This window comes from Strongylocentrotus purpuratus, unplaced genomic scaffold, assembly GCF_000002235.5.
Source record: "Strongylocentrotus purpuratus isolate Spur 01 unplaced genomic scaffold, Spur_5.0 spur5_scaffold_10, whole genome shotgun sequence".
In the NCBI taxonomy this organism is placed as follows: Eukaryota; Metazoa; Echinodermata; class Echinoidea; order Camarodonta; family Strongylocentrotidae; genus Strongylocentrotus; species Strongylocentrotus purpuratus.
Window position 1 is genome coordinate 27,386,318 of NW_022145595.1, and position 25,638 is coordinate 27,411,955.

The window sequence follows — 25,638 nt, forward strand, 5'->3', positions numbered from 1 at the left end:
GAGATAACAAATCAAGAAGAAAATCATGCCACTTCACGGCTCATCTGTGCTATCAACTACACCATAGATTCACTCACTTTTTACTTAGACATGTCAACATGCTGGGGCCCGTTTCACAAAACTTTTCGTCAGTGACAAATGACAGTTTTTGTTATAAGCTACTGAAATCCTTGATTCTGATTGGTTATCAGCAGATTTGTCACTGATTTTTGTCCTTTGTTATTGCAAAAAGGATTTGTGAAACGGGTCTCAGGTCTATTTATTATTCCTTTGCAAGGTACACGATTTCTACTAATCTACATGTATTGAATGCCTGGTGTGTGGTAGAAGGAATATTGGAAACAACAAAATGACAGTGATTAAATATTTGCTCCAGACCATGTGTTACATAATCATTATCTATCTTTGAGAAACATTGTAGACCGTGTTCAAGAGTGCAATTTTGAGTTTAATTTTCGATTGGAAAATACTTAATTCATAATTCATTCAAGGAACTACATCTGAGAGGCCTCTTGTTTCATATCTTATGAAGATTAACATTTTTTAGTGGTGTTTATTTTACCTGTCTGCTGAGAAGTCATAAAAGCTTGTTGGTAAGCAACCAGAAAACCGACGGCTTCAGACATTAACAAAGCTCATTTACCATAAATATTCTTAACTAGAACTAACAATGAGTTTGTAATTAGAATAACTGAGATTGTTTGTTCGTTCGTGTCTCCTTAGATCAAGATTAATGTATCTTGATCTTCGGAGTAGTTGCTACAACTGGCCGTGTCAGACACGTTACCCCGGGGTGCGAGATAGGACTCTTGTAGCATGCCCCCATTTAAAATAATTATACAATAACAATAGCAATACTTGTAACAGAATACTTATCATTTTGGCCTACTATAAAAGAAAATGTATGTGTTTAAAAAAAAAGCAAAAATATACACAGTGGAATACCATTCTGCCATAAGTCAGATATTTGCTTTGTATATAATTTATGAAGACAATTAACTGAGTAAATTCAGTGGTTTGATGATGATGTTTGATGTTAACCCGACTGCTAAGAAAGCATGTATATGCTTGTAAGTAAACAACCAGGAGACAGATGGCTTTAAGTCCTCTCCTTTCTGAGGGACTTGGTGATGAGGATTAATGCAGAGCACATCAACTTGGTTTTGAACCCAAGACCACCCGGTTACAAGACTACTGCTCTACCACTGAGCCATCACACATCTTAATTTATCAACTCATTCACAGAATTTTCTTTTAAATCATCCTGACCAAAACTGCATTTTCTGCTTGTAATATAAAGTTCACAAGTTAGAAACAAAGTGAAAAGTAATAGGATCTTCACTGAAGAATTGCACATCTAAAAAATAAATAATATCCTTGTGTATGCTCAAAATTTTCAGTGACACACAAATCATTGTTCACTATTTTCATTGTTCATTAACAATTAGTTTTTTTATATAAAATATACCACGCTCCAATGACTGCATATCAACAACTTGACTGACTGGATAATGCTTGAGTGATCTAAGTACAATAATTACAGTTGATTAGATTAAAGATAACCAAATGCACCACAGTCCAGAGAAAATTATGCAATTATGCAACACAAATCTGAATCACGAGCTACAAATACATGTGCTCTTAATTTTCTCAGATGATTTTAACCTTGAACTGAATTTTCCTCTTTTTCTTTGGATAAAAAATAATTGTGGAGTTACAAAAAATTGAAAGTCTACTATTGTATGTTGAGAGCAAAAATTTGCATTAAATACTGTAAAAGTATATATTGGTTACACCCTTGAGGTTCTTAACAGATGCTGTGTTTTTGAATGGCAAAAGGGATGTGAGAGAGTGAAGGGGTTATGAGAGAGACAGAAAAGAGAGAGAGAGCCTGACATGATAAAACTAAAATAGACAAGACTAAAATAGAAGATGACACTCTTCATGATGTGGTAGGAAAGCAATGCAAGGATTACCATGTAGAAGCCAAAACCCAACACTGAAAGGGAAATCACAGCGGTGAAGCGCGGCAGTTGTCTCGCTGGTCCCACGTGAGATAATGTTTCAATCGTCAGCGGTAAGTTGTTCAGCTTCATGGTGTACCAAATTAACTTGACATTTAGCCTATAGCTTAGAGACACTGGAGCTAAGAAAAACATATCACTATCTCTTCAGGTAGAGAGATACCAGTCGAAGATCACCCTGATAGAGAGAGTAGGCCTGTCTTCATCAGCTCCAGATTGCCAAATAGCCCGCTACAGTATTTCTGATTTGGGAAATAATCCTGAAGTTACAAATTGCGTCTTCATCAGCACGAGACTTGACCTCGAAACTTGAAACTTGATCTTGAGAAATTATCTCGAGAGATTTTGGTCATCGTCCACGCATAGTGCGAGTCTTCAGGCTGGTGAAGACGCACCGGACAAATAGCGGGATATTTTGCAAACTAGCCCAAGATATCTTGGGATGATTATCTCGACCAAATATCCCGCTATATAATTGCAACGTAGGGTTGATGAAAACTCAAATTAATTGGATAGTTTGCGATCAGGATAGTTCAAATAGAGGGATATTTGGCAATCTCTAGCTGATGATGACAAACCTAGTGAGAGTCAGGAGGAGGGGTAGCGTCCAGAGTGCTGATTGCTCAATCACACAGTATGATTAAACTGATTAAATCACAATTGGTATATCAAGAGGTAGATAATGAGTTGAGCAGTTGATAGACCTAGTTTAGAAGTTTTAAAGGCTTAGTTCAAAAACCTTTTTTTTAATAATTAAAATAGCACTCTATATTGTCTTTGAATCCTCAAAGCCAAAAAGGCATAAATCCACATGTACCTCCTGATGCCCTTCAGCTGAAAATCAGAGATTTATACATTGTAAATCAATGATGTTTACATTTACACTAAGCGTAACATACTGCCTCATACATGTTAAGTCTGGAACTAATATTGAGCTCTGCAAAACATTTATGTAACAACAGTATGTTAGATAATTAGATCATACACACCATCTGATTTGTATATGATTTGTAATAATAAACAAAACTTTGCCTTTAACACCATTCCAAATGTGCTTCACACAAGTCAAAAATATTCATACTGTTCATACTCATGACTCGATAGAAATATCATAAAGTCTTTCGCCGTTCAAATATTTAATAACATTAATGTAGAGTTAGTAAATTGATTTCTCAACTCACAGACATTACACACTTAGAACATGCATGCCACCTGAGTGCATTAAACCTTGTCTTTAAAGGGATCCGGTAAATTTGCCTCAGATTCTGAAACAAAATCCTGGATTTGGCTTCAACATTACACCATATCACAGACACTGATAACACGTAGGGCCATGCATCTCAGATTTAAAATTGTTAAACGATGCCTTTAACATGATTCCAAATGTATATAACACCAGCAAAACATTCATGCAGTCCCACTCATACATGTACATGTAGCTAGGATGGAAAGGTTGCCACTCCCTCAAACAAGTGAACATGATCTAATACGATTCATGTAGAGCAACTCAATTGAAATGTCACTTCAACAAAATTAGATAATTGAATTGTGCCATCTGAGTCTGGGGGTGAGAGATGTATGGTAAAAACACATCATTGGAAAGGCGCGATTGTGAATCATCATAGCAGAGTTGAATTACTATTTTCATGAACTCTTGCTGTTTGTTTTGTTTACTTGTTCAAGATTTCAACAAAATGTGCATACGTTTTCGAAGCTAACAAAATTCACTTTCTTGCCAACGATAATAATAATAGGCATTTATGTAGTGCCTTCTATCTAGACAATTCTATTCCGAGGCGCACAAGAAAAATAGAAAGAATAAGAGAGTTGGGATAAGTGTCATAGTGCCAAGTACAGGTATTGTTTTTAAAAAAATGAAATTTTAAAGGGTTAGTTCACAAAGCTTCTTTTTGATACATCACACTCCTAAAATGTTGTCATTAGAATGCAAAGAAATCATATTTTGTCTTAAGCCCTTTAAAAGCTATTAGTTCATTATGGCCAAGAGTAAAAACTAACACACGTTCTTGAAACACAAAATCTACCATTTTCTTCAAAATATGTCTATGCTACCACCATTTTGGATTCTTGATTTAGTTTCTAAACATTGAATGTATAGTATACATCACATACATATATATGTAGAAGTGGAAGAATGAAATATACTTGTAATTCTACACAGTATCTTAATGTGACAAATAAACAAGCAACAAAGTATCTGTTGAGAGCCAGAATTTTATAGTAATGTCCTTCTCGCTCTCAAAGGTACGTTTATAGACAAAGTGATGTATCTGACACTCATAAATGCTACAAGAGATATGTACAACTGCACAATGATTACTGATTAGTGACATGTACACGTCTGTTAATAGCTATAAGGGCATTAGCTTCAAATCTATTTGTCAAGAATATCAGTAAATGCCCTTCTGGCTCTCAGCAGACAATGTACATGTATGTAAATGATGTTTTGTTAGTGCTTTAAAGGGATAGTTGAGTTTCACTGCAGAGGGCGCTACACAACATAATTTGTTAGTGCTTTAATCATACAGACAGACAGAATCCGATCTTTCTAGCTCCTGTTGCTACATGCTGATCAGTTAACATCTAGGTTAGACGACAGAAGGATCTTAGAGATCAATAATCTAATCTCTATATGATGACATCATGCAAGAAACATTTTCACTTTCAAATCACAGAGGAGTCCATGCTGACATGACAGGAGGAAACACCCCTAATAAGTGAAATGGTATTACCCTGCTCCTGACTTGGCTGGTTGGCTGACAGCCAAATGTTGGTCTTGACCGACTTGGGTTTAGGGGGGACTCGAGGAGGAGGCTCCTCCGTGTCAGTTACATCCCCTGGGGGAGGGGGGACAGGGGGAGCAGAGAAGGGGATGGGGCGCCAGCCAGACGAGGTGTCTTTGTTTGGGGCTGCCCAGACGGGGAGGGGGCAGAAAAAGGGAGAGCGAGATAGAAGTGAAAGAAATGTCAGTAAAATTCTCAAATACATTTTTAATCACTTTTGAGGATAGTCCAACATACAAGTTCTTACCAAAGGATATGAGATGATGGAACAATGGACATGAAATAAATTCATACATTATTTTAAGATAATTGTCTCCATTACAAGAACATTTACAATGTAATGCTATCTATAACAAAAAGTTTTTTGTACACTCTAAAAAAATGTTTTGAACGAGCATGAAGAAACAATTGTTTCGAAAATGGCTTACACTAAATCAAATATATTGGTAACAGCTCTTCAATAGAATTAAATACAATGATGGCTAAAACAATGTTTATCTGTCTGACATATAAATGATTGTATATACTTCAGCATCAAGTACTTGCTTGGATATATGTCATTGAAATTTCCTTCTATGTTTCAAGAGGCTATAAAACATTTAGTCATTCCCTCTCTGAAGAATCAGAACATCATTAACTTATGAAATAATATACAGAATAAATGCCTTCTGGATATCTGCAGATGACACAGAGTAAACTCAATACTTCTACAACTGTACTGTGATTATAGTACCTCTGTACCTCTGCTTCTAAACTCATAAAACTACAACATTTACATCTCCATTACAACCCTTGATAGTGCACAATAAATTAATTTCACAAATATGACCCAGTCAAGGCTGTCGATCATGCTTTGTAGCTGTAATTCACATCATTAACAAAGTCATTTGTTGATAACATCCTATATTCATATAATTAAATGTACATGATTTTCAGTACCTGCTTTAACAAAGAAGTCCTTTAATCTCTTAATTGGTCTGTATTCACTGCTTACTTTTTTCACCAATAAATTTCAATTATACTTCATTGGTTTGGTATCATCTACATCAAGTTCAGATATTGCAGATCCAGTTTTAATACTGAATTGTTCAGGATCAAGTTGTCAATAAATATTATCTCTTTCAGAAAGTTAAAGGGTGTTGCGAGTATATTGGGTCTTCATCTCTGGAAAAACACACACACAAAAGCAAGCATAAAATCTCTTTAGAATACAATGGTGTAAGGTCTCTAGACTCTAGTAGAGTACAATGTACTCCTTTAAATTAGGAATGGGATAATGAAATGAAAAGAAAAGGGGTAAGAAGGCTATGGTATTTAAAAAAAGGGTGACAAAGCAAAATATGTCTTATCCTGCTACAAGAAGTAAATGAATTCATTGCTATTAGATGACTGTTTAAAGGTTGTTGGATTTCTTCTGCCTCAACAACAACAACAACAACAACAAATTAGAATGTTGTCACTCACTGGCTGCCTGCAAGAAGGATATAACAGCCATGAGCTGTGAACAGAAGTAACAGCCTTATGACAGGCGGCTAACAATGTTCAGTGCAGAAAGGTATACAATGGAAGAAATGAAATGGTGATGAACATACAAACATAGTAGGATGATGTATAAACCTTCCCATCTCTGGATGCAAATGGGTCTTCTCTCATGCATTCTTCATCTTTACTCTCTCCTGGGCCCCACATCGATGATGACAGAGAGGAGGTGGGCGACAACAAGGTCAAGGACGATGAGGAGGAGGATGATGACGATGATGACAGGAAGGATGAAAGTGGCAATGAGGATGGTGGAGGAGGAGAAAAAGGAAGGGAAAATGCAGGTGAGAGGAGAGGCGACGAGGAAGAGGGAGAGGGTGGTGTTGATGATGATGAGAGGATAGATAGGGAGGATGGTGGTGGTAGTGGCATGGATGATGATGATGATGGTGGTGGTGGTGGTAGGGGTGAAAGTGCTGGTGATGATGATGATGATGGTTGTGGTGGGGGTGGGAGTGTTGGTGATGATGATAGTGGTATAGATAATGATGAAGGAACAGGGGGTGAGGGAGATGTTGGATATAATGAAGAGGAGGGTAAGACATGAGATGTGGTAGAGGAGGAGGAGGGTATCCATGGTGATACAGAGGAGGACGAGGATGCTGGTTGTGGACTGGATTTTACTTGTGTTTGGTGAAAGAGAGAGGGTGGTGGAGAAGGACGTGACAATGATGCATCTTCTACAGTCTGTGGTGAGGGTGGTGAGGATGCTGAGGATGCTGACTTTACTTGTGGAGAATCAGGTAAAGATGAGAGTGATTGGGGATGGAGATGAGTATGATGAACCCCTGAAAGGTGTGGTTGAGAAGGCTGAGATGATGATGAAGATGATGATGATGATGATAATGAGGAAGATGGTGTTAATAGAGAGGATTCATTAAGAGAGTGGTTAATGGAAGGAAGTAAATGCAATTGTTCTGAAGATAAAGGTAGCACCGCTGGATGTATTGAAGGCATACTGGGGGTACAAGATGATGGTTCTGGTTTTGGTTCCGGTTCTGGTATTGGTAGTGATGATGATGCTGGTGGTGATGAAGGTGACAGTGTTGAATTGGAATGTTGAGGATATAATGAAACTGAGGAGATGTGCTTGGTGGTATGTGTTCTACCATGTTCTGATGAGGGATATTGAGCTACACAACAAGATGATGATTCACACAGAGACGGTTGCCATGGCAATTGTTGAAATGGATTTATCATTGATGAGGATGATGAAGATGGTGGGGGTGATGAAGATGGTTGCTCTGCATCAGTTAAAGAAGATTCTGGATTAACTCTACCAGGACTATCTAAATAATTGATGGATGGACATTCACCAGAATGAGATGGTGGTGATGATGGAGGTGTTGGAATATTATGTGGGGGAGTATTCACTGGAAGTGAAGAGGATTTACTAAAAGGTAGAGGGGGTTTACTAGTCACACTACAAAGGGATGTAGGTCTATTATTCTTCAGTGGTGGTAGCTTGATCATTGTCTGAGCTAAATCAAACAACAATACATAAATGTGCATATATATTAAATCCTCAAATTAAAAGGAAAGGGTAATTATCAAAAGATCATATAAGTGCATATAAATATAGGATAATCAAGAGAGAAGAGTGGAGGAAAATAATTAAAAAGAAAAAGAAATCAGCATCCATCATAAAGCAGTTCATTTAAAAAAAAGGGAAATTATATAAGAAGAGATTAGATTCTAGAAATGGAAATACAGAGTTCTGGGAAGTTATGGTCAAAGTTTCTCTATCTCTATCCATGACATAATATTATAACAGCCTTGAGATCATTTATGCACTAAAAGCAGGGAATACATCTCATTTCATTTATAGTTGCAAAATTCATCAGGGACAGGAATAAATAAGATATTTATAAATACATATCTTGGAATGGATATAATTTTGATTATCTATGATCCCATTCACATGACCATTGTACATCCAAGATTAAAATCAATTATTTTTTAATGGCTAGTTCACACTGGATTGTCAAGAGTTTTAACTTTAAGTTTGTGAAACCTCAAACTTGTAACCAAAGGTCCATGGTCTACATGTACATGTTACTGAACAACTACTGCTTGTAGTTTTGAACTACTGCAGCTGTATTAACAAAATGCTCGCAAAACCTTGAAGTTAACAATATTGCACATCACAAGACTAAAGCTTGAAGTCCGAATCTGCAAGCTAAACTTAAATTTACAAGATTGTTTGTGAACCTAACAGAAGATTGTCTTTGTATCTCAACTATCATGTGAATGGGTCTAGTGGTTTGGTTTGGAAGGAAGGGTTAACATCTAACAAAGATTCAAAGCTTGCAAAATACCACCATAGAACTTGATTCGTGGTACGACAGGTGGACGGCCAGAAATTGGATACCCTGATTGGTCAAGTCAAATAAAACACAAGAAATACAAACACTGTCTGGTTGGTCAACAGCAATTGTTATCGTACCCTGATTGGCCAATTCAAATGAATACAAGAAACAGAGATAGTTTGATATGCAAATAAAAATTGTTACCTAATACATGGCTGATTATATAATAACATAACATATGAAAATGCTGTAATCAATCTTTGAAAATGAAATCAAACAAAATCACTTTCAAAGAATAAAATGTCAATGTTTTAAAAATTATTTCAATGGGAAGTAACCTTAGCACAATCACTGTAAGTTTGTAAACAAATTTCAATTCAACGAAGCAATAAAAATGCTGCACGCAAGTCAATACACAAACACAATCAATAATAATGCTGACACAAACACGAGTACGACAGAAATAACCCAAAACGTAAAAGGGTTCTTTGACTTAATACTTTAATAGTGCTGAAATATCTGTTCTCCTTCTGAAATAGATATTATGTATGCAGCTAATTGAAGCAAAAGGTACATGAAAGTGACTTCAGACATTCAGAGAAACAGAGTGTGACATGTGACAGTAGCACATAAGAGCACTACTCTAGACTGTCAACACAGAAGTGCATTGTAAACAAATGTGAAATCTTATGAATGAAATGATTAAAAAATGCCAGTAACTACCTTTATTTATGATTGAGGTTGAATGAACAACCTCCTTTCCTTTGCTCTCTAATGTGACACTAAGTTCGCTCATATACATCGTGCCAGGATTAACACCAAACATGTATGAGATCCTAACAGCTAGCTTCCAAAATAGTTTCTGAACATAAAGCCCAAGAGTGAAACGATAATACTACCCCTGCTCATATTGCCTTTCAAATGTATAGACTCTTCGGCTCACTGAACTTCAGCCAATTTAGAGTTCTTTTTATTCAATACCATTTTTTGGATTAATCCTACAAATATGTATGTCCCTTTGTGGATGTATTGTATTTTTCCTTCATTGTTAAACATGAATAATGGAAAGTTTGGATTTTTAGTCTGTTCCCATAAACACAAAAAAGTGTGGCATTAAACAAATTGTGATAGCAATGTAAAACCCTCATTTTGAAACGATGTATATATAAACTTTGCCAGAATCAATAATATGGATTTGAAATCATTTTTGTTCTTCTATGGGATCCACAAACTACAAGCACTGCTTTTATCATCATCATCTTTATCATCATCATCATCATCATTATCAACATCATCATCATCATCATCATTATCATTTTTATCATCATTATCAACATTATTATGATCATCCTCCTCATCATCATTTTATCATTATTATTACTATCATTATTATCATAATCTGGTCACTAAATCCATTCAGGGGACTATGCTATATTTGACAAAAAGAAAAAAGGAACAAAATTCAACACATACTATCAATTTGTTGCATGGAGCTCATGCTGCCAGATCAATTTGGTTGGTCTAATGAATTCTTTGTAGAGTTGTTATAAATTTGAAACTTCATCTGGGATACAAGTATGTAATATATATTGCTTTAAAAGTACAAGATGAAAATACTACTGTATGCATTGTTTTTTAATTACTAACACTTTAATTTTTTTTCAAAGTTTTGTTATAAATGGAATTAATCAAATTATTTTCAGGTTATCAGAGCCACAGAAGTAAATCAAAATACTTGCTGGATTATTAAAATGTAAGAATAGTAGTGGCCATCATATATAATATCCCTATTGTCTTTATTTTTTTTTAAAGGAAGTTTTTCACTCAAAATTAGGGGTGAAAAAGATGTCATTTGTTTTCTTTTGTCAGCAAAGTGTTGAAAGTTACTCAAAACACACATGTGCTGTTTCTTTCATTCCATTCATAGCAACAAGCATGCTTAATACACAGGCTGGTCTGTATTGCTTTTAATTATCAAGTGAAAGCAATGAATTTGATGAAAGAGTGAAATTAATTGATGGTGAAAACATGCATGATATCAAGCATTTATAGATGTACTGCGGAGAGATTTCATGTCATTGCAAGGCTATATTGCTTGCTGTATTTGTATTTAAAAAAGAAGATGACTTTTCAATCTACTTTATCTATTTCTGTACATATATAAATAAATTGAGTATTAATGATGTAAAACATGGCATTACGTGTTCTTGGTCTGCAGTCTTGTAAAGTTGTTAATGAAATTGAATTGAAGTAAATAAATCAAAACTGTTAAGACCTTACAAAATTCATTGAAATTACAATGTTCACAAACTGTATGTTTACATGTATGTACTCATATTTGGGGGACTATCTAAGATCATATTCAATTTCGTTTTTTCTCTGTAATGTTAAAAATACACGTACATGTATGACCACAAATGCATGTTATGTTGGCTCTTTAACATACATTACATAAAGATGAGAGACAAAACACTATTATACATGTAAGTATGTTTACAGTGAATGAAGTGTCTAAGTGTATCACACATGGCATGCTATAATCTACCTCTGTTACAAGTGTGTTGTGCATAAGCAGCTCTTCTGGATACTCTGGATTAGCGTAAAACACAATACACTTATTTCTATGGTAACCAAAGCATTATACCCATTTGCAAGTCTTTCAAATTGCTCTCAGTTGAAAAATAAAGGATTTTAGTTGTGTTGAGAAAGATAACATACAGTCCTAACATAAGACTACAGCTAAATTTTAAACAGTTGTGTTTGAATTCAAGCAATTATTGTTCTTGCACATTTTACAGAAGGAAAACTTGAGAACTGAAGGTGAATGAATAGATACATGTACATGTACAGGTATGCCTGCCAGCATGACTTTGAATGAAAACAAATTAATCAGTCACCAAATTCAAAATACAATAACGGATATATAATTTGACCTACATTCCAAATTTAATATGAAATTTGAGGAATAATACCTTCATGTATATTACTGTTAATATGATGTTCATTATATTCTGACTGAGCATGTTATTATACACTTTCCACAGCAAAGTTTAAAATATTACTGTATGGTGTGCTGTGAGTTGCACATCAATGAAGAGTGTGGCCTTCAATATCTAAAGAATTTTGTGTCCGTTGCTTTAATAAAGCAAATGTTAGTCTATACTGGAATAGGAAGCTTATATGAATTATATATAGCCTATAATGATTCCAACCAATGACTTCATTCAAATGTAGTATCTCTTTAAACCTGTTGGAGACATTGTGTGATGCATTTCCAATGAGGCTCTAAGTTAAGTCTTATAACTTGACATGGCATAACATTCCTCTACTCTATACTATAATCTAATAAACAAACTAAATAAGGGCTCTTCTATCTCACCGCTATGTAATTTTCTTCCAAAATAAGCTCATAATCTAATCTACCATATCTCATTTGTGTGATTGATGACAAACACAGTTAGTTACATGTACCGGCATCAACGTGCTAGCAAAGATTCATCCTTGGCCAAGTTATGAATAATGATTCCAACAGTGCACCTCAACAAGTACAAAGTGTTTGGAGCATTATATCACATTCCTTCTTTCCCGCCAGGCAAATTCAGGGGGTGCAGTAGGCAGGGAGTTCTTAGTTTGATCTCATGTCCTATTCTTTTTATATCTTTTGAATGCCCCAAACAAATTAAAAAATGAACTTGGGGACAACAAGAAAACAATATTAGCATTTATTGTTGTTTTCGTTTCTCCCCCATTTCTCCCTAACTTTACAACATATACCTGTAGCTATATATATATAAAGGATAGATAAACTTCCAATCTTTTTTAAAGTTTTGATGTCTCTCAGCATTAAGAAATGTCATGATATATGTATGTATTGATATCAAACTACAGCATGAGGTTAATCCTAAACATGGCTTGAAAGGGTCATGAGTGTCATATGACATGAGCAAAGTCATGTGACATATCAACCACCCGTCAAAAAACAATAATCATTCAAATTATCTGCATTCTAAAGCTAGAACCAGTATTTCCAATCTTCCGTTCTTTAACCATTTGAAACCTGGATTAGATTTATGAAACTACTGTGTGACCAATTTCATACCGGTAATCACTTATTAAATAGATCTATGGAGCACAAGCTCAAAAGATTATATAAAACATGTTTTGGGATGAAGGTAACCAATGCTGCAGCCTAAGATACCCAAATGGGACACAGCTTACAACAGGAGGCCTTTCACAAAACTTGTCATCGGTGACAAATAACAGTTTTTCAATAAGCTGCTGAAATCCTTGCTTCTAATTGGTTATCAGCAGATTTGTCACTGATTTTAGTCATTTGTCATTGAAAAAAGATTTTGTGAAATGGGTCCCAAGAGTGCAATGCCTTCCAGACCTGTAAGACTTAATCTATGTGTACAGCAAATGTAAAGAGCAGTGAGCAGTGTAGCAAGTGTGTGATGATTGGAAATCATTTTGCTGAGCCAAGACAATACAACAAATTCACATCTTACACAGATTGCAATGATCTGCAGCTCAGTCAATAGCTTATACAAACAACTTTGCTCTCCTGAAACAAAACAGAAAGCTTGTGTTTTGTGAAACAAAGTGAAATTATACAGCTTATTGAAAGAGATAGAGATGCAGTGGTGTCGATATTGAAGCTTTGATTACTATAAAGTAAGCTTGAGCCAAGTGAATGTGAGGGCACACAGAAGAACAGTGAGAAAATAATTCTGCTTAGTTGGTAGGGTGTCACTTCATCAGCAATGCAAGTATGGAGAATGCTCCCAAGCTAGGGTGAACAACAAAATCTTGCTTGGTTTGAAAGGTGAAAGGTGAGTTCATTTGAAAAGAGCAAAGGTCATATCATTCTTTGATCAAACAGCAACAGGGTCAAGAGACATGCACCTTTTTTGTTTTGTTATATAACACAGCAGCCGGAAGAGAGAGCTAACAAGACAAAGAAAAGCAAACTATACGAGTGATGGTTTGAAGAAAAATAACAAAACAGCCATGAATGCAGAGGGGGGAAATTAAGAACAAACTCTTCAGGAGGTCAAGAGTCAAAGGTCATGGGCTGAGGTGAGAATCTCTTGATGCATGACCACTGACCTTTCTTGCTGGGTGAGGAATACGACAAGCCTGAAGCGAAAGTAGGCATGATGACCTCGCCTGGTTCCGACTCCGAGTCATGACCGGATGGAACCACTCGCATGCGGATACGGGCCGGTGTTGAGCCAGCGCGGGCAAGACGTGGTGACCCTTCGCTTGAGAGATGACGTACCCTGACAGGCGAGGGAGAGCGACTCCTTGTCGTCTTGGTGACCTTGGTGGTGGTGGTGCGTACAACTGAAACACTTCCTGGGTCAAACCCCTGCAAGGTCACACCATCGAGGTGGATGACATCATCTTGAGATGGCTTCTGAACTAATCTGTTGTCATCTAGAATGTGAAGATAAGCCCCCCAAAGCTACAGACAGACTACAGACAGTGTTTACACCATATACAACTCATATGATAGAAAAGGAAGAGTGAGCACTACAAAGAGGAAAACGTGTCAAAAGCACGGGAACAGAAGACCATTTACAGTGTTTAGTGAACACAAGATCTTTGAGTGCCCAATACATTAGGGACTTTTAGATTTGCACGTCGACATAATGGACTGCTACGTGTCACGTCCTTTTTAAGGCACTGTGATGTCCTGTTAAGGTACTGCCAGTGTCTTAACAGGACGTCACACATAGCAGTCGACTATGTCGATGTGCAAATCTAAAAGTTCCTATTACTATCCATTGTAGTTGTTCTAGTGGATTTCTTCTATAGTTTGACAGTTGTAAAGATGTAAAATCTACATCGTCTTATAAATACTCCTGCTTCGATAAGATCTTCCAATCTTCCAACACAGAAAAGCAACACTGTTGCATACACATTTTACACTCTGGAAGCAGCTGGACTTTGTGCTTGATCGGTTTTGGTGTTTTAAAAGCATGTGGGTACAGTGTACGTACATTAAACATTAGGATGCAAAATTTTCCACGATTTAAACCATACCAAATCTATCTGATAGGTTCACAAAGAAAAGTAAAAGACAGAATGCACATAGGAGAGAGACTTGGATTGGCACTTTTACGTTCACAACAGAAGACGATGGAGAGAGGATGGTTTTTGAGGAAAACCAGGAGGATATTGCGCCATTTTAGGGAAGGAGAAAGTCTTTGAGTTAATGTCTCACCTGTTCCAGAGAACCCCGAGTCGTTGGTGACGATGAGACTGGACTGAGAAGACATCTTCCCATTCGGATGATACGATCCGTTCACTGATGACTGACTTCTGCAAGTAAACATAAACACATGGGAAGATGACAGCAATGTACATCTAAAGGTCATGATAATGCAAGGAAGCAATTGCACATTCTTAAGAGCAGATGTTACTGAAGCAAGCAATATACAGTAGCAGCTAATAACATGAGGAGTCTCAAGTATGAAACCACCAACATAATACCAACCACTAACATGTCACAGCCACCTTCTATTTACAGAATAATCACATAAATAATTTTAACATACAGATTGAACGCTCTTCTGGTGCTAAACAAGAACATATTGAGGTTTACTCAAATTAAAAACCAATGAGGTATTATGATGCTTTCTTATGAAATAGAATTAATTTCTGCCATAAAATCAGTGTTAAAAGAATATTCTGTTTGCAAGAGCTCTTATAGGCTTTGAAGTGATAATAATAAAGAAAATAAAAATAAAAAAAAACAATTATTGGTATTTTCTCCAAAGCCTTTTTTTCCAGATGGCTCTTTAGGAACCATGAGCTACTGTAAAAGCAGAATGTTTTACAAGATAATTTATTTTGCATACAGTAAATGAAGAAACTAATGTAAAATATTAATTCAAGACCTTTGCATAACTTTTACAGTAAATTACTATCTGTGCCCGTACTTTTTTTTGCTGCCATTAACCAGAGTACAATTCTTGTGTAAGTATCATACCTGTGTATTCTGAGTTGTCGATCATTTGAATTTTTATGTAATAGTTTTACAACATAATTGTGCATAGAGTAAATGAAGAAACTAATGTAAAATATCAATTTGAGAACTTTGCAGAACTTTTACAGTAAATTACTATCTGTGCCTGTACATTTTTTCGCTGCCATTAAACCAAAGTACAATTCTTTTGTATGTATCATACCTGTGTATTCTGAGTTGTAGATCATTTGAATTGTTATGTAATAGTTTCTGTGCTTGAGAAACAGGTAGGTCCCCTGTCCTGACACCATTCACTGTCTCTACAATGTCACCAACATGAAGCTGTGCTCTCGACGCCTTGCTACCAGGATTGATCTGAGAAAAAACAAAATAAACATTCGTTAAGATATAATTTCTGAAACTTGTGTATTGTTACCTTCCAAGTAGACAGACATGAAGACAAAGAAGATGAGAACTGAAGTAAAATCCAATTTAAACAATAATTATTTTGAGGCTTCAGACCAATTATGTGGATCATCATTGCTTTCCCACATCGTACAAAATAGAGAATCACAAACTATACGATTTATCAAATGTACACTGTAATTACTTTTTTTCTTTCTTTTTGATTGGTCTTTTAAGTAAGGAAGAGCATACATGTATACACCATCTTTAACACTTTGTTACTTTCTTTGCCTTTCTGCACAGTTGCTCATTTGTCACACATGCAAGTTTTCACAAAGCAATATGCACCAATTGACGGAAGGACTGCCTTGTGCAAAACAATTTTTTTTTAATAACCCAGTTCAGATCTTTATCTTTCGTATATTTGTAAAGCGCTTAGAGACATTGGTATTAAGCGCTATATAAAAATTAAATATTATTATTATTATTATTATCTTGATTAGCTCCATGACAACTTTGTTGAGAACGGTATGGATTATTCTTGTATTTTTAACAGTTAGGTAATGTTGAAGTCTTTGGTATCTATCATATAAGAGCTACAATGTGGCACAAGGAATTTTTGTGTAACATACATGTATATAAAAAGGGTACATTCTGTGTTGGATATACTACTGGCTGTGATAACCTTGCCCTTTGTGCATATTCTAAGTAATTGATCTCATTTCAAATGATTAAATGAATCACCAGGTTTTTATTCATAAAAGAACCAAAATGAAATATTTAATGTACATTTAAATGTATACCAGTAACACAATCACTTACATACAACGTAAATATAAATCACATGTTACCAAATAAGGCAAATATTATAAAACCCATCATCTGTATGACAAAAACTAGAGTAAAAAAAGTTAGACTATTTTCCTTTTTTTTTCTTTCTGTGAATCAGGCATTTCCTTTTAAACACAACAATCACCATACATGTACACAATACATGTATTCCCCTCCCCTAATCAAATTGAAATGGAGAAATTCCGCTACATTTCATTTCAATACACTCAGAGCAATTGCTTGCACCTGTCTTATAAACTAATCCTGACATAGGGCTGCGCATAGATTTGTCCCCTTTAGGCTTCTACTATGAAAAATTCTATTAAAAAATCTGCTCAACGATATCACATATTTGGTTGGACTGGAAACCCTGGAGAATAGAGGAATGCAGCATCCTGTCATAACTGATCCATCACTAACATTCATCGCTTGACAACATCATTTGTTTACTGTTCTAAAATGCCTAGACAAGTGTACTGGTCTATTAAAGCTGACATATACATGAACTTCATGTTGAATAAAATATTGCATAGTTGGCCTTTAAAGTCGACACACAAAGAATCAAAAATTATTTTGAATTGATGCAAAACTCATATCATTGCGAAGGGGAAGCCTTGCTGATCAAATACAACAACTCTTTTCCTCAAAATATGTTTGGGGCCCGCAGTAATCAACTCTCAAAAATATTAGTTTTGAGATCCAGATTTTCTGCCTTAATCAGCGGTCCTTTATAGAGCGTCAATATTTGTGACGTCACATACGGGACAGGGCTGGCTAGCTGCAGACTGCTACACAGCACTGAGCTGTTTGTCCAGTGTGTGACGTCACTATTCAGAGCTCGCTACGCTCGTGTGTTTGGCTTACGTTCGGGGCGCTTGGTGGTCTAAGAAGGGTCTTGAAAAATTGCATTTTACGCTTTTCCATGATATGATTTCTCAGCAAATTATTCTTGTTTTTCAAGAGAAAATCTTTCCATCCATATGTAATTTGTTCTAATTATCAGTTGTTAGTGAATTTTCTTTGTGTAGCTCCTTTAAAGATATAGACCAGTTCTGGTCATGCAATTGCATAGTGAAAGAAACATTGTGGAAACGATCAGAAAAGGTTGATCAATGATCATCTAGCATATAAATACTGCAAGGTTCTGGAATCATCAAAATGATAAGAAATTTGGCCCAGTCTTGGTAAAGTTACAAGCACTGTACACAGAAAGATGTATATGGGACTACCCTATATCTATCCAGTCCGGATAGATAAAATAAGTTACCAAATTTATCAATTAGTAGGCGGCTTCCCGGCAAAATTTGTATCATCACGCATTAGTCAAAACATATTCTTTCACATGATTGGTAATAAGAGCTTCCATTTCATTTTTTTAAAGGGGGCGATCCAAAACTGGTCTTGACCTTTAACAGAATGAATACATGTAGGTACACAATTACAATTTCCAATAGGATGTTTGTTTGATTTAATTTTGATAGAATTGTTAAACCAAGTAATAAATAAACAATTCCTGGTGCTATAGAACTTTACTTGATACTGCTCAGAAGTTTTAATACAGCAACTCATCATACAGTATGAGGAAAAACAGGAGAAAAAAAAGGAAAAATAAAAGGAGAATAAGCATGGGTAACAGGGGTACACACAAAGTGTACCCCCATCCCTCCCCAAAATGCTGCCCCTGTGTAAAAGTGTGTATACATGTAAATGTATACAATGTACATGTAAATGGAATGTATGGAAACCTACTACATGTACATGTGAAATAAAAAATAAAAAAATGTGTACAAATTTATGTAACTTTACACGTCTAAATTAAATCAAAATGTAAATTCTAATCCATAGTTCATATATACTATTTATTAATTCATTTAAATAAACAGAATTATAGAGAAAAATACTTTAAAAAATATACCACAAAGTGTCCTACATTTGTAAATTCTTGCTTGGTGCAAAGCCAAAGGTCACATTCATTGCCCACTGTATTCAGTCATCCCCAAGGAATTCAATTTCTGTCAGTCTCATATAATACGTCTTGATTTGTTTGGTTTCTAAAGGCTATCATAACTGAAATATGGAATTCCATTTGTTGACAGGACAGAGTTTGGCTACGGATGACAAGAGCTCTTGATTTATTGGCAACAAATGCAGGGCTGGACTTAGATGGGATTCCCTAGATGGGTACCGGTATAAGGATCGATGGAGAAAGAGGGTGGATGTGAAAATGGCAGAAGGATGCGGTAAGGTTAATGCTCAGAGCTCTAAAAGAGAAAGAAGCTGAGGTACATGTAGGACTAAGGGCGTGTTTATGCTTCACTTTTTCTGGCCAGAATCAGGCATCTGTTACGCTTTTAGTTTAAAACACGATTGCGTTCATGCTCACTTTTGTAGAATCACCGAAAAACGGCGATCATGATCGCCGATCGTAAACTCACAGAAAGATGCGTTTACAATTTGTAAACGCGTTTAAATGGGGTCAACGCACTGACCTCTAGTGGATCTACGTAGCATGCGCACACAGGTTTGCGAATCCAGCTGAAGGCCACCCAAGGAGAATTGCCTGGAGAAGTGAGCATGAACAGTGCACCGTGGAACTGCGATTACGATGAGCGTTTACGATGAGCGTTACAAATCGCTCATTTTGCCTTCAAAATCAAGCATGAACGCGCCCTAGGAGAGGTATGGTCAGCGGCTCACCCTACTCAGACAAGAAATTAAACAGGTGATTGAGAATCAAGATAAGTACTAAGCAAAGTAGAAGTACGTACATGTACATGTACATGTTTAAGAGACACTTTTTCACCCTAGAAACACGGTTTTCAAAAACATTTAGTTTAAAACACGGTTGCGTTCAAGCAATTTCAAGCAATTTGTTTTCTGTTTTTTTGTGGGTCGTAAAAATAAAAGAAATAAATGAAAAGATGAAACACTGAAAAAGATGTGCTTGAACACCACTCCTGCAGTAACTGTGTTTTTAAACAGCGTTTTGATTCGTGATTCTAGCTTCAAAACATCGCTTGAACGCACCCATATATAAAGAATAATAGAGGTGGAGAACTGAAGAATGAGCTAGAGTGACACAAACTAAAGTAGGGGGAGGGGAGCTTAGAGGACAAAATCAAGAAACAGACAGCTCAAGGGCACTGGAGACAAATGGGAGCAGGGGAGGGAGCTAGGAGAGCGCTCTACATGTAATATGTGACCTCCTTATCAATATCTGTGTAAAATATATAAATGATATACATGTACATGATTACAGAATACATGTACATGATTACTGAATACATGTATATATACAACAGTAGCACCACTGAATGTACACCTACTGAAGGCCCTACATGAACTATACATGTACTGTATGTGCCTTCTTTTCTTTCCTTTTTTGGAAAAGTTAATGATGCTATTCTTAATATAAAATAATCCTATTTGCAGCATGAAGAGGTCAATTCATATGTAAAGGGTTATTCAGTCAGCATATACATGTACATGTACATTGTGTACGTAGACCTCTGGCTGTTCTAATGCGATTCCAATCACAAAATGTTCATGTACATTAGACAAAATTATATACATGTACATTGTATGTACACAGATGGCTGATAATAGAATTCCAATCGCAAAATGTTCTTGTACATTAAAAATACAGAAGAAATTATGAGAAATGCATTTTGTATGGCAATTGAATCTCCACACATGACAGACGAGGTATAGATGAATCTATGCAAATATAATTCAATAACCTAGGGTAAGGACACTTTACAAGGCTGTAAAATTTTCAATGTCGCGTTCAACTTGAGGGAGACGGAACTCACTCAGTTATCGATTGTGATCAACTCCCAGCTGTCTGCATTCAAACAAAGTATAATGATTGTGGATCACACTACTCTACCAGATGAGAAAATTATTTTTATTAAATCCATATACAGCAAAAAAATATTATAATTTTCTCTATGTAACATTCTATACCATACACATAAAAATGATATTCAGTGGCTGCATATAATACACTCCAAGTAAAAACCCTGGGGTTTCGTCACAGTCACGTGTTTTTCGTTGATTGCAAAATAACTATCCATATTTAAAGCACACACACACAACGACAAAAACATGTCTGGAGTGTTAGTTTTTAATGCTGACAAAGACTTCACTGAGTTTTGCAGTCTAAATGCTCGCTCTCAAAAACAGCAGTGAAATCATGCATTCCGGTTTTAAGCGACTCTCCTCGCTTCCGTGCTTATGCATGTGTAGCAGCGACAAGTGGCGCATGCGCACAACTCACGCCAAAAAGAGATTTATCTTTAATTTTGCTAGTATAGTGTAAATGACAGTAATAAGCAACAACAATAGTTTTTTTCAATAGTTTTGGGGCTGTGTAAATGGATCCCATATCATGAAATCTACATTAATATAGTATGTGAAGGTCTGTATCACTCTTTAATTCCAACCCCCTCTAAAAAATGAGGAAGAAATCTTATTCCCATGCCAAGGCCAAGCTACCTGTAACTTTGTTATAATCAAAGGGATTGAATACTAAAAGCCCTCTAGGCAGTACAATATGGCTGTAATATTATACAGAAAAGAAATGCGCTGAAAGTCCCCCACGAAAAACAGCGATAATGCAACTGCCAATAATGCAGAAGCAATGGGATTTGACAAGCCGGAAGAAAGAGTTTAAAGGGATCCGGTAACTTTATCTTAGATCCTTTTAAAAAAAATCAACGGTTTTTGTAACACTACAGTCTACTGGGGAAAACGAGTATGGTGAAATCAGTCACTCAAAGATTTTTACTTTTTTGAGGCACTACATGATCATTTTTTTTAGGGCTTCAATACAACACCATATCACAGACAAAGATAACATGTAGACGTAAGGCCATGCATCTCAGATTTAACATTGTTAAACGATGCCTTTAAAAGGAATGAAAACAGGGATTGATAAAGGAAGAGAGAGAATGAGAGAGAAGGGAATAAGAGAAGGGCATTGATAGATGCCAAGCGATTTAAATTCACAATAGGTATTCATAGCACTTTTGGAATCACAGAATGCATACAGGGAAAGCCAATTTTAGGAATGTTTCTTTCACAAAGAGGTATACCAAACACTAGAAAAATAAAGCTCTTGTTTTTCTGAATGGTGCTATTTTTACTACAGTATGTACATGTCGGTCAGTAGTCTGTGATATACATGTAAAGTAGTCGGTGTAAAATAAAAATATATTTTTTGTGAGTGGAATGCTTTAACACTGCTTTTTATGAGTATTCAGGCTGTGTTGATGTATATACTAACAAATCTTATACATGTAGGTCACTAACTTGAGGGGGGAAATGGTTTGGACTTGCCAAATTACACAAATAAATAGAAAATATTGTTTCCCCGAGGATCAGAAGGGTCTTAAAGAGACTCGATAACATTGCCTCAGATTCTGAAACAAAATCCTGGATTTAGCTCATGCTTTTACAAGCCGATATACTGTCTGATTATCAAGATATTTATGATTGAAAATCAAAAAAATTTTTTTTTGTTGTCTGAACGGTTTTTATAACACTACAGTCTATTGGGGGAAATGAGTACAGTCACTCAAAGATTTGCATTTTTTGAGGCACTTCATGATCATTTTGAAGTGCAATTTGTTTAGGGCTTCAATATTACACCATATCACAGACACTGATAACACTTAAGGCCATGCATCTCAGATTTAAAATTGTTAAACGTTAGATTTAACATTGTTAAACGTTGCCTTTAACTATGGGTTAAGGAATATGAGTTAACACTCCTCTGGTCTCAGCAGACATAAATTACCTGTAGTATCAAGTCAAGAGGACTTGCAAGTATAAATCTGAATAAAGAACGTCATATATTCAAAGATGTTTACTCCAAATCAGCCTACAAACATACCCCAATTACCACGGACCATTAGCTCTAGAGCTCCTCTACTGAGGTAACAAGAGAGAAAGACTGCTCCATCCCATCAAAAAGACTACTTCTATAAACCACCAACCCATTATTTGCATGAACTATCCACTGGGTGATTTGAATAATACATTGTGTGTGTCAACCATACTTTCATTGAAAGAAACATATCAAGCATTTGACTGATTTCTATTTATGTGTGCAAATAAAACAGCAGGTTCAATCATTTTCAAAATTTGGTTTGTATGATAGTTTTAAGAGAAGAAATTCCTCCTGTTTTCAGAATTATTAGTCTAAAGCTGTATAATGTTTGTTAACAAAATTTGTTTAGGTTGCAAAGGTCTATATCTTTTTTTAAATATTATTCTATGTGTTATTGCATCTTTTATTTTTTATTTTCTTTGCAGATTCATGTAAGCTATTTCTTATTCTTGTATCATATGAAAACAAAAACAAAAACTCCCAAAAGTATTGTGTGCAAAAATCCATTTGAAATGTCTTTCATTCAGTATTTAATTTCTCTGTTTTCTTGATGCCTAAAATATATTACCAACTGTACTAAAAAACATTCTATTGTTGATACAAAAGGAAGCCCCCCCCCCCAAAAAAAAAGAGAATAAAAACAGATGTGTTAAAAATCGATTGCTCAATGAATGTTGAACAATCAACACTACGGTACTTCAAATTTCAACAATATCACAATTTTTTATTCATAACATTGCCTTGAAATTGCAACTGTATTATCACAAGTAATTTTTTTTTTTTACCCCAAATAAAAGTAAAATCCAACCAATACCATATAGGTTTCCAGGCTTAATCGGGACCAACTTTTTCGGCAGTTAATCTTGTTTGCCCTTTTTAATCAGGTTGAAACTAGATGATTCATGAACACTAGAGAAACAAGACGCAACAGAGAAAAATCAGCAGTGATTTCTTGAATTTCATAGATGATATTGAGCTGGAAATCGCCTAGAAATCCCAGAACCTATTTATTATGGTAGTTTGAGGTAAGATTATTATTTTTGAGTGCTAGATTTAAAATTGAGTAATTGAACAATTATTTTTGTTGTTGCTCCGTTTGATTTTGTACATGTCGTTCCTGTTTTCATGAAGTGACGGTAGTGAGGAAAATCCGCACGCAAATTGTATGGGATTATCATTCACTACCGTCACTTCGTGAAAATAGGGACGATGTGTGTGATGTGCTGAAAAAACCTAACATTACTCTTTAGTGTTAGATCAGGTATGAGATTCATAATGTTCAGGGTTAAACCTCATGAATTGTACGAGTGTTATCCACAGGGTTCCAGCAAACTCACGAGCCCTAAAAAATCATTCTGATCGCCCTCCCTAAGAAAAGTTAGAGTGGAGTGTACATGTACCCAAAAAATGTTACAGTTTATAATAATAAGGCCTATAAAGTATTAAAGGACCAATGAAAATTATTTTGAAAGAAATTCAGTGTTCACACAGAGACATGAAAGTAAATATAGCAATTAAAGCTAAGGGTAATCATTCAATCACTCTTCACACAAAACACCACTCCAAATGAATCTGTGTCATTAAAATTAACCCCACTGTCAAATTATCTCAACGAACGAACGTTGACCTAGAATCACAGACTTGTTGCTACTATACCACAGCTCGACCGGTCCACAGATTCAAATCACTGATGAAAAGCTCATATTTACCTTTGTATACAGAAACACCGCTCTGAGGCCTTTTGAAGGGATATATCCAAATTATACAAATAAATCCTGAATAAAGAGACAAAATTTGCTGCAAAATCAGTTGGACTGAGATGCTGATGTAGAAATGTTGGTTTGAAATCTAACGAGTCTGGCAAAGCATGCACGGAAGCCTATAGCAGTTGTGTGCGACGACGTACTGGTAAAAGAGTGGGAGGTACAAAGTAAAAAGGATGACTCCAAATACATGTGCGGAGGCCTTGATAGCTAGCTAGCACAAACCAGGTGAAATTGGCGTTGTAGAATCCATTTACTCTCGGGGAGAGCGAGCAATCCGTGTGTACATAATATGGAGTATCAATGTGTGGCTGTGTGTGTTGAGTGCATATAGAATAGAAAGCGTGGGGTATACACAAAAACACAGCTGTTGTATAGTAAAGTGGAGATGGTGCGTTTTGTGTGTGTGCGCCGGAGTACGTGCATGTAGTGTGTGTTTGACCCACAGGGTCTATTGTGATGCTTTACTTGGGGGTGAAACGCATGGGTGGCTGGAATCTTAAGAATGCAAATGCCTCCAAAACATTGGGACCAGCAAGTGAGAACCAGTCCCTCTTCTAGTCTTTACTTCCAGACCTTACTTAACCAAATCAATGGTATCAACTGAAACGATGCTACTGCAGACAAGATATCATACAATGTCTGTGCAATAAACCTAGACAGACTATTCATACGTACACTGTAACATGTACTGTAAGTCTTTTTTTTTTGCAGCTATAAAGACACAGGCTGTTGAAAAGACTAAATAATTACCCATTCCTTATTACCAATTTATAATACAGACACACATACAAAATCAATGTCTAGACCTCAATATATTCAAATTAAAGAGGAAGTCCACCCTGAAACTAGGCCAAATAACAAATATAACGTGTTTCACGTTTATAATTATTTTTTAAGAGGAGGTAGGGCATTACTTTTTATAATTTTGCTGTTTTTTCCAAGATGGCTGCCATGCTAATTATACTAGCTAGCCAAGCCTATTTATTCACAGATATTGTGGTATGTGAGTATACTGATGCAATGTATGACAACATTATTTGTTTAATACACTTTTTTTTCAAAAAAGTTTTTGGTGCTTTTGGGGCTTTTGGGGG

At 35.8% G+C, this 25,638-nt stretch overlaps 1 protein-coding gene across 9 annotated transcripts in view; it reads right to left on the reverse strand.

Moving 5' to 3' along the window:
• LOC105445793 (vinexin-like) overlaps positions 1–25,083 on the reverse strand; it is a 100,729-nt gene extending 75,646 nt beyond the window's left edge. For 2 of the 9 annotated variants that reach the window (XM_030979945.1, XM_030979944.1), the window contains exons 1-3: positions 24,488–24,977; positions 15,873–16,024; positions 14,906–15,003 (exon numbers count right to left, since the gene is read on the reverse strand). In XM_030979945.1, coding sequence (XP_030835805.1) covers positions 14,906–14,960 — 55 coding nt within the window. In that variant the 5' untranslated portion in view covers positions 14,961–15,003; positions 15,873–16,024; positions 24,488–24,977. Of the gene's footprint in view, positions 1–14,905; positions 15,004–15,872; positions 16,025–24,487 lie in introns of all 9 variants that reach the window. The other 7 variants (XM_030979950.1, XM_030979949.1, XM_030979951.1 and 4 more) reach the window with 6 other exon arrangements.
• Positions 25,084–25,638: the final 555 nt, after the last annotated feature.